Genomic DNA, 15461 nt, shown 5'->3' on the forward strand with positions numbered 1-15461 from the left:
TTGTCTGCCAGAGACCTCTGGCATTCTCAGTTTGTAGAAGCCTCCCAAATTCCTTGACATATGGCTTCTTTCCTCCATCTTCAAAAACAGCAATAGCAAGTCCAGTTTTTATTACTCTTCACATCTATCTGACCTCTCCTTCTGTCTCGTCTTTCCTGTGCTTACCTCTCCTGCCTTCCTCTTCTGTTTGGCAGACCTCATATGATTATATTAGACCCATGGAGAAATCCAGGATAATCTCCCTTAAATCAGTTGATTAGTAGCCTTAATTCCATTTGCAAAGTCTCTTCACAGCAGTCCTAAATTAATGTATGATTGTATAATCAGGGACAGAAATTTAAAGGAGTTACCTCTAGAACTGTGAAACCTACCACAGAGCCCTTTCTCAGATGTCTCTCAATCATTGTCCATTCATATATTTAATAATAGAGCACTACAAATATCAATAGGAAGTTCTGCATGGAATGAGGTTTAGCTTGTCACCCCTCTCTGGGGTATTTAGACATTGAGCAAGCTTTATCAAATGTCAGTATCTAAAAGATTGTTACTTAGGGCTTAGATTCTCCTCTAAGAGATCCTAAAAGGCATGTATCTAAGGGGTAGGTTTAATCCAATATGGGACAGGATTTGGATTTTTGTCTGTTTTTAGTGCTTGGTCATGCTTGATATTTTGCACTATGAGTCATTGTGTTTCCTATTGGTATTTCCTTTTGCAAACATCTTGATTTTATTTTTCTCCTTTTGTTAAGTCATTTACTACTCTCCCACTCTGGCTTTTGTCTCCCAGAATTTTTCTTTTCTTTTTTTTTCTTTTAAGGTTTTATTTATTTATATGACAGAGCACAAGTAAGTAGAATGGAAGACAAGGGGAAAAGGAAAAGCATGCTCCCTTCTGAGCAGGGAGCCCAATCCCAGGACTGTGGGATCATGACCTGAGCTGAAGGGAGACACTTAACCAACTGAGGCACCTAGATGCCCCTGACTTTTTTTTATGTGATGTTTTTTACCATTGTTTTTGTTCTTATAAGTGCATGTTTTATTTATTAATTTATTTAGTATGATTTTAGAGAGGATTGAAAATAAATGCACAAGCTCAATATACATTTTTTGAGATTTTCAGAATCTTTTAATTTTAAACAATATTTTATTTAAATTCCATTTGACAGCATATAGTATAACACCCAGTGCTCATCCCATCAAGGGCCTTAGTATCTGTCACCCAGTTACCCCATCCCCCCCATGCTCCCCCCCTTGTGCAACCCTCTGTTTGTTTTCCAGAGTTAGGAGTCTTTCATGGTCAATATACATGTTTAATGAGAAATTCTCATGACAAAATTTATTTTTAGCAGCACCTGGGTGGCTCAGTCAGTTAAGCATCTGCCTTTGGCTTAGGTCATGATCCCAGAGTCTTAAGATCAAGCCCCATGTTGGGCTCCCTGCTCAACAAGGAGCCTGCTTCTCCCTCTTCCTCTGCTGTTCCCCAAGCTTGTGCTCTCTGGCACACACACTCTCTGTAAAAAAAAATAAATAAAATCTTTAACAAAATATTTTTAAACTAAAATCTGATTATCCTTCAATCAGAGAAAGACCATTATCATATGATCTCACTCATGTGGAATTTAAGAAACAAAACAGAGGATCAGAAGAGAAAAGAGGAAAAAATAAAACAAGATAAAATCAGAGAGGGAGGCAAATCATTAGAGACTCTTACTCATAGGAAACAAATTTAGGGTTGCTGGAGGGGAAGGGGTGAGGGGATGAGGTAACTGAGTAATGGATATTAAGGAGGGCATGTGATGTCATGAGCACTGGATGTTATATGAGACTGGTGAATCACTGACTCCAACTTCTGCAACTTAATAAATCATTATATATTAATTAATTGAATTTAAATTAAAAAGATAAAATCTGATTATCTTACCTGAAAACCCTTCTGTGCTTCTCTGTTCCCCATTTCTTCACTCCCCATAGTTTGATATATATATATATATATATATATATATATATATATATATATATAGCATTTATGTAGTCCATCTTCCACTAGATTTGTCTTCTACTTGATAACATACTGATTTTGAACATTACATTTCATTGCTATATAGTATATCTTTATGTTATAAAGAAGTCCTGGATCATTACTTTGTGTAGTGACTCATAATACTAGTTTATATTATTGAAGTATAAAATTGAGCATGAATGAAGGCACGGTATTTTGGTATACCCATTTTAAAATAGTCCTCCAGGTGTATTTTCGTTAAATATAAACTTAGTTTAAATTACTTATTTTCTTCACCAGGCCTACTTTTACATGCGATTCACATTTCTAAATTCACTAGTTTAATTCTTTCTTGAAACAAAACACAGTCAGTGAATCAGTCCTAAATTCTGGTATGAATGAAATAATTAGTGTCTTATGTGGAAGTGTAGATTTACTTTACCTTTTTGTTATAATGAAAACCTATTCAGATTTCATGTATAGAGAGTGGCTACCTTGTTCCAATGTAGATGTGCCTATCATTTGAGAAATAAGATGTCATTCTTCCTCCACTTACCCCTTCATTAAGCTACTGGTTGTCAAGAAGAAGTTGGAATCAAAATTACCTATGGACCTTTTTTTTTTTAAGATATAATTGACATATTAGTTTCAAATATATGAAATAATGATTTGATACTTGTATACATTGTGAAATGATCACCACAGTAAGTCTACTTAATGTCGTCCATCACTAGAGCTTTTATAAAACAAGCTGTTAGAAGCCCTGAGTTTCTCAGAGTATATGGGGGTATGTATGACTGAAGCGTATATTTTTAGTATTATTTTTAACTTCACAAGTAATTCTCATGGACACATATGGTTAAGAACTTTTTTATATTCTTATGACTGACCCAAAAGCTAGTTACACTTAACAGTATTCATCCTTCTAATAATATTAATAGCTGGACAGGAAATGACCTAGGAATGAAAATCTCAAAGAATGAATCATGTGGTATAGTGATTCTCAAGCAGAAGGGACATGCCAGAATCATTTCGGATGCCTTTTTAGATAAAACATGCTTGCTTTCCCCTCTCCCACTAAACCTGACTGTGGTGAACTGTGGTAAAAGCATGTCCATATCTCAGGCATCACTCATTATATGTCCTTTTATACTTTTTTTTAGATTTTTTTCACATGAATTACTTTGAGGACATGAATGGAGTGGACACATAGGTTACTACCACCACTTGATACTGAAGTTGTGATTATTCAAAAGCTTGGGATTGTATAATGCCTTTCTTATCTCCTAACATGGTAGTGATGGCATTTAAAGCCGAGGGTACACTGAGGATTGAAAGTGAAACTCATCAGTGATTAAATCTCTTTGAATGTTAAATCTTATTTTAAAAGTACTCTAGGAGGGCAGCCCAGGTGGCTCAGTGGTTTAGCGCCTCCTTCAGCCCAGGGCGTGATCCTGGAGACCTGGGATTGAGTCCCACGTAGGGCTCCCTGCGTGGAGCCTGTGTCTCCCTCTGCCTGTGTCTTGGCCCCTCTCTCTCTCTCTCTCTCTCTCTCTCTCTGTCTCTCATAAATAAAGACATTTTAAAGAATTAAAAAAAATAAAAGTACTCTAGGAAATGATTCAATTCTATTAATTAAATAAATATGGCTCAAAAGATATACTTGATACTTGAAATATCTCCTGAGTTTGTGAATCTACATAAAGCAATTAATGCTAATGCATTAAATCTCAAAAATTACATTTGAGGTATAAATTAACCTCTTTTTACCTGGAATATACAAGAATGAAGAGAATCGGGCACCTGGGTGCCTCATTCAGTTAAGCCTCTGCCTTTGGCTCAGGTCACAATCCCAGGACCCTGGGATTAAGCTCCACATCAGGTCCCCCCTGAGCAGAGAGACTTCTTCCTCTCCCTCCCTCTGCCTGCTGCTCCCCCTGCTTGTGATCTCTCTGTCAAATAAATAAATAAAACTTTAAAAAAAAAAAAAAGAATGAAGAGAATCTTGGATTTTTAATTAGGTAACCTTAGCTATAAAGAATATGCTACACTATTTTTAAATTTAAAAAGAAATCAAGGGTTGGCTCAGTTGGTTAAGTAGATTACTCTTGATTTTGGCTTAGGTCAGGATTTCAGGGTCCTGGGATTGAGCCCCATGTGAGGCTCAGCCCTCCTTATAGATTATGTTTGGGATTCTCTCCCCATCTCCCTCTGCCTCCCCCCACCCCCACTCGTTTTTTCTCTCTCTAAAATAAATAAATCTTTTAAAAATTATTTTTGAAAAAGGAAATCAAATATGCCTGGAAACTTATAAAGAAAGGGACAGAATTTAAGGAGCAGGCATTTAATTCTAACATGGTTCTGCTGCTTAGTACTTAAAATGTACTTACCTAAAATTTATTAATAATTAAAGAACAGTAATGTTCACCTGTTCTCTGGTAACCTGTTTGTTCAGGACAGTTTTTCTGGTAATTCTGTTTTTATATTTCAGAAAAACATTGCCCAGAAAATAGCCTGTGAAATAATGAGACAAAACAAAAACCTGACCTATACCTGAGTGTTCCTAATAGTAAAATTCAAATAACCAACAGAGAAACAAAAAAGCCATATAGTTATTTAAAAGGTTTTTTGAACTTATTTTTAAAACCTGGTAGAGAGAGAGAGGAGGGAGAGAGCATGGGGGGGGGGGCAGATATATATATATTCCATGCTTATGGGATTAAAAGAATTAATATTGCTAAAATGTCCCATACAACCCAAAGCAATCTACAGTTCAATGTAATCTCTATCAAAAATACCAAAATCATTTTTTTTTTAAGATTTTTATTTATTCATGAGAGACATAGAGCATAGACACAGCAGAGGGAGGAGAAGCGGCTCCATAAGGTAGCCCGACGTGGGACTTGAATCCTGGCCTCCAGATCCTGCCGTGGGTTGCTGGTAGCGCTATACTGCTGAGCCACCAGGGCTGCCCCCAACACATTATCACAAAAATAGACAATTACTACTAAAATTTTTATTAGCACTACAACAGACCCTGAATGCAAAGCTGTCTTTAGAAGAATACAAAGCTGAGGGGTATCACAATTCTCAATTTCAAGATATACAAAAGCTGTCAGTAAACAAAACAGTATGGTACTGTCATAAAACAGTGTACTAATGCAATGGCTTAGAATAGAGCCCAGAAATAAACACATGCTTAGATGGTCCAATTAAAATGTGACAAAAGAAAGCGAGTATAAAACAAAACAAAACAAACAACACACACGGGAAAGACAGTCTCTTAATAAATGTGCCATAGGATGCCAGTGGTTAGCATGATCACTGGGGTCCTGAGATCAAGATCTCCCATGGAAGCCTGAGCTACCCAGGTGCTCCTATAATAGTATTTTTTAAAATAGAAATCCAGTGTGATTTGCTACTATACAATTTACATGAAAATTAACTCTGACTTGAAGAAACCTAAGAGGAAAAAAATGAAGAAACCTAATAGAAAAATTAGTGAAGGAAATATAAATGGCTAAAAACTCTTGATGTACAACATCACTAGTAAATAAGGAAATGTAAATTAAAACAAGGAAATAAACATACTATTTTTCAAATAAGCTAAGCTTTAAAAAAACATATGTCCATCTTGCTCCACTTTTGCCTTAAAATTATTATAAACTTTTGATCTGGTAATTCCACTCCAATGAATTCTTGAAGAAATAAAATGTGGAGAGATATGTACACAGATATATGTTTGTAAAATCATTATTTATAATGGGCTCAGTATTAGAAGAATGGTTGAATTATGCTACATTTACGCAGTGCAATTGTATACATCTGTTAACGTAATCTCTTACATAGCCATATTCCATTTTTTCAAGAATGTGTTTTAAATGACTCAATTATTTATACTTTCATAATTTCAAAATTTCTACCATAATTGCAGTTTTTTAATTAGAAAAAAATTAATAGCGCTTAATGAAGTACTTGTTATGCCAGACCTTGTTCAAGGAACGTTACCCATATTAATTTTCACAACAACCTCCTGAGGTACTAATATTCTCATTTAACAGATGAAAAAACTCAGATATAGATTTTATATATTTACTTGAGAGAAAGAGAGAGATCATGAGCAGGGCGGAAGGGCAGAGGGAGAAGGAGACCTCCTATTGAGCAAGGAGCCTGATGCAGGATTCAGTCACAGGACTCTGGGATCATGATCTGAGCCAAAGACAGACGCTTCATTGACTGAGCCACCCAGGTACCCTTGGGTTATTTCTAGTTTTGGCTTTTTTTTGTTTTTAAAGATTATTTATTCATGAGAGACACAGAGAGAGGGAGAGGCAGAGACACAGGCAGAGGGAGAAGCAGGCTCCATGCAGGAAGTCCGATGTGGGATTCGATCCCAGGTCTCCAGGATCATGCCCTGGGCTGAAGGCAGCGCTAAACCACTGAGCCACCAAGGCTGCCCTAGTTTTGGCTTTTATGAGTAAATCTATTACATAATGTGCTTTTATTTTCTTGAGTAAATAAGTAGAAGTGAAATGGCTGAGTTGTGTATGTTTAACTTTATAAGAAACTGTGAAACTTTAAAAAATTTGTCTCATTTCCCATTCCCACTGGCTGGGTATGAAAGTTCCAGTTCCTCTACATCCTCACCAACACTGGTTATTATCAATCTTATTAATGTTGGCTACTCTGACAGGTACCTAATGCTTTCTCATAGTTTTAACTTGCATTTATTTCCCTGACCAATATTGTTGAGTATTTTTTTTAAGATTATATTTATTTTAGAGCATGAGCAGAAAGAGAGGGAAGAGAGAATCCCAGGCAGACTCTGTGTAGAGCCCCACATGGGGCTCAATCCCAAGACCCCGAGATCATGACCTGAGTCAAATCAAGATTCAGACACTTAACAGACTGAGCCACCCAAGCGCCCCCAATAAAACACAACGGGTTTTTGTATAGTAATTTGTTTTATTCTACAACTTCATTGAATTTTATTAACTGATTAGTTCTAACAGTTTTTTGATTGGAGTAGTTAAGGTTTTCTATATATAGTATTGTGTCATCTGCAAATAGCAGTTTTACTTCTTTCCAATTGGTATGTTTTTGTTTTTTTCTTGCCTAGTTGCTGTGGCTAGGATATAAATCTTAATTTTTTATGGTTTTAGAAAAACAAATACATATATAAGAATTCTAGTATTTTTCCTCAGTACCCCAGCAGATGGTTATTTCTCTACTTTACAGTTACTACACTTACTACAAAGCTATGAATTGAACGCTTTGGTAGATTATTTTTAGAAGTATCATACTTCAGTCTTTTGAGTAACATTAATATTTGGCAAAACATAAACATACACAGAAGGAAATTATGAATTCTTATATTGGATGGATTTGCCAGGTGTAAAGTGTTTAAATTTTCCATTACACTACTAAAATAATCTTTCTTATTTTAATAGATATCAGACACCCTGAAGAACTTTCTCTCTTGAAAAAACCCAGAGATCCAACAAAGAAAAAAAAGAAAAAGCTAGATGACCAGTCTGAAGATGAGGCACTTGAATTAGAGGGGCCTCTTATTACTCCTGGATCAGGTGAGACTTTGTTAGACTAAGCAAAGGATACTGTGAGAACCATGCCTATATCCATATGATTGTGTTTTTTTTGACAAATGATTTACATAGGTTTAAGAGAGTGGTCATTTTTTAAAAACTTTCCGTCAGCATTTTTTCCCCTGCAATCATGAAATCACCACCAGGCACTGTCGTGTGCAAATCATCATGTCAAGTGTTTGTTAATAGCTGCATCAATAAAAAGGAAGGCTGGTTCTCTGCTCAGGAATAATTAAAAGGGGGGCAATAACTTTGTATTGCAAAAAATTGGACAGTGTTTTATATTTAGTTCTTTTTTCTGTATTCTGTGAAAACCACAATTACTTATTTAAGACATTATTACTACTGTGGGTTATTTAAAACCTCTATGCTTTGCATGTGTTGGTCCCTTTGGCTTTCCACCTTTTTCCTTTAAGGCTTTGCCCCCTTAAGAAGCTTTCTTAGATTTCCTTCCATTACTTTCCCAACCTGAATTAAGTATCCTTCTCTTCTAAGACCAGACTTTTCTGTGTTTAGTATCATACTGTATGTTCTCACCTAATAAATTGTGAGCTCTCGGCATGATAGAACTTTCACATTTTTGTTATCAGAACCCAACTCAGCATATGGCATCCGGGAGGAGCACAGGCAGTGTCTTTTGGGTAGCTAGATGACTAATTACATGGTTCTTTAGTCCTGGGCATATATAGGGACTGGACATCCTTATTTGTAAGTTTTTAGGCTAATTGAAAAAGTTACTGTACTTGAGGAGGTAATATATAAGTGCTAAATGAAATTACAGAAAGTAGGATTGCAGGAATTTGGAAGACAAAACAATTCCAAACAGGGTATATTTACTTTATAGGTTGAGGAACTGAGTTTGTGAATTAAGCTTTTAAAAAGTTGCAGTGGCTAGGACTCTGATGGTAAGAAAAGGCAATCCAGACAGACTGATCTTGACAGTGAACATTTTGGTCAAAGAATAGTTACAAGATGTTAATAAACCGGTTGAGCCAACTGACTGGGGGGAGACCTCAAGGAACTTCAGGATTACACGGAGGATAAAGGAGAATAAAACAATGTGCCTTTAATTAGAGTAGGGTTAATTTAAAAATTCAATTTATACATGATGATTTATGTTACTGAAGGCATCTGATAGTGGACACCATCCCTTTTTCACTTATAGTGTAAATGGGACTAAGTAACTGCAGGGTGGGTTTTTGTTTTTGTTTTTTGAGGTGTTATATATAGTAAAGTGGACAAATTTTAAATTACAGTTGAATATTTACAGATGTATACTCCATCTAGTTTGTATGCTTCCATGACTTGTCAGCACCTTAAGTCAATATTTGAACCAAATATTGAAAAATATGATCAGATGCATACTGTTTCCCTAAATATAGGTCCAGGTATCTCAGTATGTGATACCTTCATGATTTCAGATGCCTTGCTTCGCAGATGTAAATGTTCCTCTACTGCAGGTGTGGTGAGGATTAAATATATACTCTTCAGGCTTGGTTTCCGTTAGTTCCTCCTTTTTGAATTGTGAGCATCTCAGTGTGAGCATGGCCAGTTATACTCAGTAAGTGATAACTGTTATTTAATGTATACTTTATCTTTCATTTAATCCTCAAAAAAACCCCTGTGATTTTGGTGGTATTAAAAGGAAAGAACCTTACAAGAATTATGAAATTTATGGGGTGCCTGGGTGGCTCAGTCGGTTAAGTGTCTGCCTTTAGCTGGGTTCATGATCTCAGAGTCTTGGGACTGAGCCCCAAGTCAGGCTCTGTGCTCGGCGGAGAGTCTGCTTCTCCCTCTCCATCAGCCCTTCCCCATGTGCCCACGTTCTCTTTCTGTCTCTCAAATAAAGAAGTAAAATCTTTAAAAAAAAAAAAAAAAAAAGTAACTTGCCCAAGCTTTATAATAGAGGGCAGAGCTAGAATTCAAATCCAGGTCTAGGGATCCCTGGGTGGCGCAGCGGTTTGGCGCCTGCCTTTGGCCCAGGGCACGATCCTGGAGACCCGGGATCGAGTCCCACGTCGGGCTCCCGGTGCATGGAGCCTGCTTCTGCCTGCCTGTCTCTGTCTCTCTCTGTCTCTCTCTGTCTCTCTCTCTCTCTCTCTCTCTCTCTCTCTCTTTCTCTGTGACTACCATAAAAAAAAAAAATCCAGGTCTATCTGGCTCACATTCCTGTTTCTAACCATTACATAATATCATTTCTCCAGTTATATTTAAAGTACATACTGTGTGAATAGTAGTTGGAACATTTGATAAAATATTAGGATATAAATTATACTTTAACAAAGTTAAATTTTTTTTAAAATGTAATCTTTCAAGAACCATCATGAATGAATTGATTCTCAGACTTTAGTCAAATTCTTACATAGAATATGGCATATTCTAGGAGTTCTTAAATACCTTGCTGAGCACAACTGTGCTCAGGTGGTATGCTCTTGAGTGCTTCACCACTTAACTGTACTAAGGAAAATATCAAATCTTTAATTACCTATGAGGGAGGGAAACGAGCTTGATCAGCTGGGGAAAGAGTTTTTCCAAGAAAGAATTAACTTTGTAGTATAGTACTGACTTAAGAATTACTAATTTCAGGATTTACTATATAAGTAGAATTAGAAAATTATCTCATTAGAAATTTTTCTTAAAAATCTTAAAGACAGTTTAGACAAAGAAAAGTTCTGGGTTCTAAGATAATACAGAAAGTAATGAATACTTTGCTTGTTTGGCATTGTCAGAAAATCATTTATGCAAGATGCCATTTTTCCTATTTGGAGTTTGCCATTTTTAAGCAGAAAAACATTTAAAAAAATTTTTAAGCAAACTAAATTATTAAATTTGCTCACTTTAAAACAGCTGGCTTTTTCTGAAAATATTCATTAAAATACATGGCAAAGGCCTTTAACTAAAAGTGCCCAAATACAATAGGGACCATGTTATAATATTGACAATATATTTTTAGAAAAAAAATGATAACAGGTTATATACGGAAAAGAAAACATATTTTTAACACTTGATATTGCTTCTTCATATTCTGCAATTGTAAGATTTCATGTGTTTAGTTTTCTGTCTATTCCAGGAGATTTGTATTGAAATTTGTTTTCACCATTGAAAACAGTGATTCTCTATGGGATCTTTTCAGCTGTGCATGCTGATTTTGGAAACAGATTTGGATTCTGTCTTGTTCTAGATTCAGTTTTTTGAGCTAAGTCTTCTCCAGTATTAATACCAGCATTATTCATAGCATTTACTGTAAAGACATTTTCCAACACTTCAGTCTGGTTTTGTCTTTCATGAAAGCGTGGCTATGGGGCTCCTGGGTGGCTTAGTCGGTTAAGCGTCCAACTCTTGATCTCAGCTCAGGTCTTACTCTCAGGGTTGTGAGTTCAAGCCCCATATTGGGTTCCATCCCTACTTAAAAAAAATCAATAAATAAAAATAAATTTAAAGATTAATGGGCAGCCTGGGTGGCTCAGTGGTTTAGCGCTATTCTCGGTCCAGGGCGTGATCCTGGAGGCCCGGACGGGATCAAGTCCCACGTTGAGTTCCCTGCATGGAGTCTGCTTCTCCCTCTGCCTGTGTCTCTGCCTCTCTCTCTCTGTTTCTCTCATGAATAAATAAATAAAATCTTAAAAAATTTTTTTTTTAATTTTTGAAAAAAAAGGACTGTGTTATACATTTGTAATTTATGTTTTTGCACTTGGAATAACATTAATGGATCTTATAATCCTTTTTTTTTTAAACTTTTTTTTTTTTAAATTTATTTATGATAGTCACAGAGAGAGAGAGAGAGGCAGAGACACAGGCAGAGGGAGAAGCAGGCTCCATGCACCGGAAGCCCGATGTGGGATTCGATCCCGGGTCTCCAGGATCGCGCCCTGGGCCAAAGGCAGGCGCCAAACCGCTGCGCCACCCAGGGATCCTCTTATAATCCTTTAATTATAGAAGTCCTACATTCATACAGTCTGATTATAAAAAATTCCAATAGTATAGAAAACCTACTAAACTGAATGTGAATATTCCACTTCAACTTACTCCCTTGCTGCTCCCTCCTAAGAAATAGTCATTTCTTGATTACTTTGTGAAACTATGTTGTAAACAGTTGGAGTACAACTTGCCAGTACCTTTTCTGTATGTTTATATTTGTGTCTAATTATGTTTTTTATAACATGAATGAGAGTTTAGTAAATACTGTATATTCTGCAATTTGAGTTTTTCCGTTGAACAGTAGATTTTGGTGATCTTTCTGTGTTGGAATAAAAGGTCTCCCTAGTTCAATATAAATAGTGTCAAAATTTCCGTATAGGAAATTATATTTAACTGTTTTCCTACCTAGATAGTATTTAATTATTCTATCAAATATACTCCAGAAAGTCTCCCAGAAGTTCAAATATACACCATAAAAGTGTAAAAGTGATAGTTTTACACTCCCATCAACAGTACATGAAAATGCCCCTTTTCCTACCTTCTGATAATACATGTTGTAAATCACTACTGATTTTTGCCAGTATGTCAATAAAAATATCTCAGAATTACATTTTTAGTTGCCCTGATAAACACTAGTATGAATAATAGTTGAGTAATATATATTATAGTTTTTAATTTTGTGATCTTTTTTATTGTACTAAAGTTTTACATTTTTTATGTAGTCAGATTTGTGATTTGCTTTATAGTTTTGGGCTTTCACCCTTGGTTAAGAAAATCACAACTATCACAAAAATTCTTCTATATTTCCTTTTTATATACTTGTATATAATTATTTCATATTTATGTGTTTTAATTCATCTGTAATGTCAACATTTGTTGTTTTCAATTCACCTGCAATTTGTTTCCTAAGTATGGTAGGAGATTGATATTTTGATGGAAATTTTCTAAAATGTATTAAATACTTTCACACTCTGTTTTAAAAAAGAATAAGAATGTAATTTATAGTAACCAAGTTATGAGGCAGATTCTAAAGTTACATGGGGTTTTTAAGATTTGTAGTAGGTGGCCCAAGACTGTAGTGCTTTGTTGAACTCACTCTCCCCTCCTCGCAGTTTGTGTTATCCTTCCATATAGTTGAGCAAGCTCCTATTTGTTAACTAAATATCTTAGTTCATCTTATCCTTAATAACTTTCTACTTCAAATATGTTTTAAATTGAGTGATCAGAAACACAAGGCAGTTGGGATTGTCAACTGAACTGAGACTTAGAAGGAATATAAAATGCATTAACCCTCTTTCCCAGCATTGAATTGGGAAATAAGTACAAACCTACCTGTTGGAAGGCACATTTGCAGTAGCAATGGTGTAGCTGACAAAATTCTAAACAAATCACACCAGTTGGAAATGGCTTAAATAAGTTATGGTACCCAGGAGGTGGTGTGTATCGCTTCAATCAGACTGGCTGATTTATAGCTTGGCTCTGAAACTTAATAGCTTTTGACATTGGACAACTTACTTAACCTCTCTGTGCCTCAGTTTGCTCCTCTAAAATGAGAATAATAGGATTGTTGGAAAAACTAACTGAATTATTATCGTGGAGTGCCTAACAGGGTAAGAATAGGAACAATGAGGTGATCACATGTGAAGTGTAGAATATACAAAGTCGAGGAAATGGAGAAGGCAGAGAATTGATGGGGTGGCTGATTCTATTAAATATTGTATAATTTAGGGGAATATATTTTGTTTTAGAATCTTTATAAAATTGTCAATTCTACCTTTAATTCTGAATAGTCCATCAAATTAGGAATGAATTTTCAGTATTCTGACATTCCTAGTAAAAGATTTATTTGCTGTATCTTTGAAATATACAATGAGAAGATTTTGCCTGGAAGATAGTGTTTTTCTATTCCTTATTTATATATATACTCACTATAGCAAGATTATTTTTTGCCCACTTAAGCTGGAGTAATGTTTTCAGCCCTTTTAATTAGTATGGGCTGCCCAAGTAACCCTTTCACAAAATGCCTTTGTAGTTTTAAAGTTCAAGCGTTTAAGGATATCACTGACTATCGCAATGTTCTTTAAAGCTAATAAAGAATTGACAGCTTTCTTTGTTGCTTATTTAACAATGTTTAGGTACTGCAAATTGCTTTACTTACTAATAACATTGGGAGAACACATAGGGACATCAAATGAGATACCATGTGGCTAGAAAGATTTTTTTTTTTTTTTTTTTTTTTACTTTGTGTGCTCTTCCTAGACTAGGTCATGACAACTATAAAAATCTCTAGCATGACCACCACTGTTTCATAGGGAATTGTTTCTGTCATTGCATGGAGTAATTGTTTTTATCATTGCATGGAGGGGTTGTTAGAGTGGAAGGGAAATTCCTAAGCATATTCCTAAATTAGATAAGGGAAAACAGTCATTCTCTTTGCATCATCCACTTACACATTTTCTTTTTAAAAATTATGATTGAAAACAAACATAAAAGGGTTAGGACTTCGAGGGAAGGTTCTTTTACTTAACATTATTCTGAACTTTGAAGTCTTAATTTAATCCAGTCTCCTTAATTTTTGTAGTTTAAAATGATGGAGGATATATTGTCAGTTGACTAAGTCAACAAGTTTTAATTAATGTAGCCTCTACTACATGTATGTCCCTGTTGAACACTGAGGAATTGGAAGATAAAATACCCCTGCCGTTGGGGCTTAATTATAAAATGTATCTTTGTTTGCAAAATTTTATCTACCCGTTTGCTTTACTAGTTTATTTGTAAAGCTGTTGGAACCAGTTCAGCTATTAACTGAGAAAATGTTAACATAAAATTGTTCTTAGTTTATGTGCATTTATTCAGTTACATGAAGCTGTCTTAAAACAGGGTCTGGATTTCAAAGAGTGATAAATGTGGATGTGTTTGTCACTGGATGCTTGACTAGAGCACTTCATTTTTTTGAATTGGACAAAAAAACTTATGTTACAGTTTCTAAGATTCTTTACTCTTAAATTCATCTAAAATATTTACTTCGGTTTATAATTCACATTAGGAAAATCTGTTTTTCTTTTTTCCATTTCCTTTTCCTTTTCATTTCGTTTCTGTCTTCTGTTGTTACCTTTCCTTTACCTTCTGAATTCCTGTCTTTCCTTTCCTATAGGCACCGATGTTCTTTACATTGGCCCTCTGAAAGGTGAGCCTTGCCACAATTAAAAACTTGATCTGTCTGCTTCAACTATATTCTTAACATTTAGCTTCTAATTCCCTTGAACTGTTTTCCCCAGAATTTCTGCCAACTTAATTATATTCTTTTGACCTTGTTATTTATTATATGTTCTAATGTTGTACAAGTAGAATTAAAGTTAATTTTACATGTTTTCAAGACAGGTAAAATAATGTACTAAGCTCTTCCATAATGAAACTTCTGTTTCACAATTTGCGTTATATAGCATGTATTATTAAAAACTAAAATTCTGTACTTCATTCATACTGATTACCTATTTTTCATGTTATTTATTAGGAAGTATATATTCAAGCCCAGGACTTTACAGTAAAACAATGACCCCCACTTACGATGCTCATGATGGAAGCCCCTTGTCACCAACTTCTGCTTGGTTTGGTGACAGTGCTTTGTCAGAAGGCAACCCTGGTATACTTGCTGTCAGTCAGCCAATCACATCACCAGAAATTCTGGCGAAAATGTTCAAGCCTCAGGCTCTTCTTGACAAAGCAAAAATCAACCAAGGGTAAGTTTTAAAATACAGAAACATTGAGGGACGCCTGGGTGTGATTCAGTCGGTTAAGCTCTGACTCATTATTTCAGCTTGGGTCATGATCTCTTGGCTCATGGGATTGAGCCCCACATCAGGCTTGTATACATGCTCTCTCTCAAATTTTTTTTTAATTTTTATTTATTATTTATGATAGTTACAGAGAGAGAGAGAGAG

General features: G+C 35.3%; 1 protein-coding gene across 8 annotated transcripts in view; it reads left to right on the top strand.

The window, feature by feature from the left end:
• FERMT2 (FERM domain containing kindlin 2) overlaps positions 1-15461 on the top strand; it is a 79645-nt gene that overhangs the window by 41204 nt on the left and 22980 nt on the right. For 5 of the 8 annotated variants that reach the window (XM_055303837.1, XM_055303836.1, XM_055303840.1 and 2 more), the window contains exons 4-6: positions 7450-7584; positions 14675-14707; positions 15035-15260. In XM_055303837.1, coding sequence (XP_055159812.1) covers positions 7450-7584; positions 14675-14707; positions 15035-15260 — 394 coding nt within the window. The remainder of the gene's footprint in view (positions 1-7449; positions 7585-14674; positions 14708-15034; positions 15261-15461) is intronic. The other 3 variants (XM_055303841.1, XM_055303843.1, XM_055303844.1) reach the window with 1 other exon arrangement.

This window comes from Nyctereutes procyonoides, unplaced genomic scaffold (assembly GCF_905146905.1).
Source record: "Nyctereutes procyonoides isolate TBG_1078 unplaced genomic scaffold, NYPRO_anot_genome, whole genome shotgun sequence".
Taxonomy (NCBI): domain Eukaryota; kingdom Metazoa; phylum Chordata; class Mammalia; order Carnivora; family Canidae; genus Nyctereutes; species Nyctereutes procyonoides.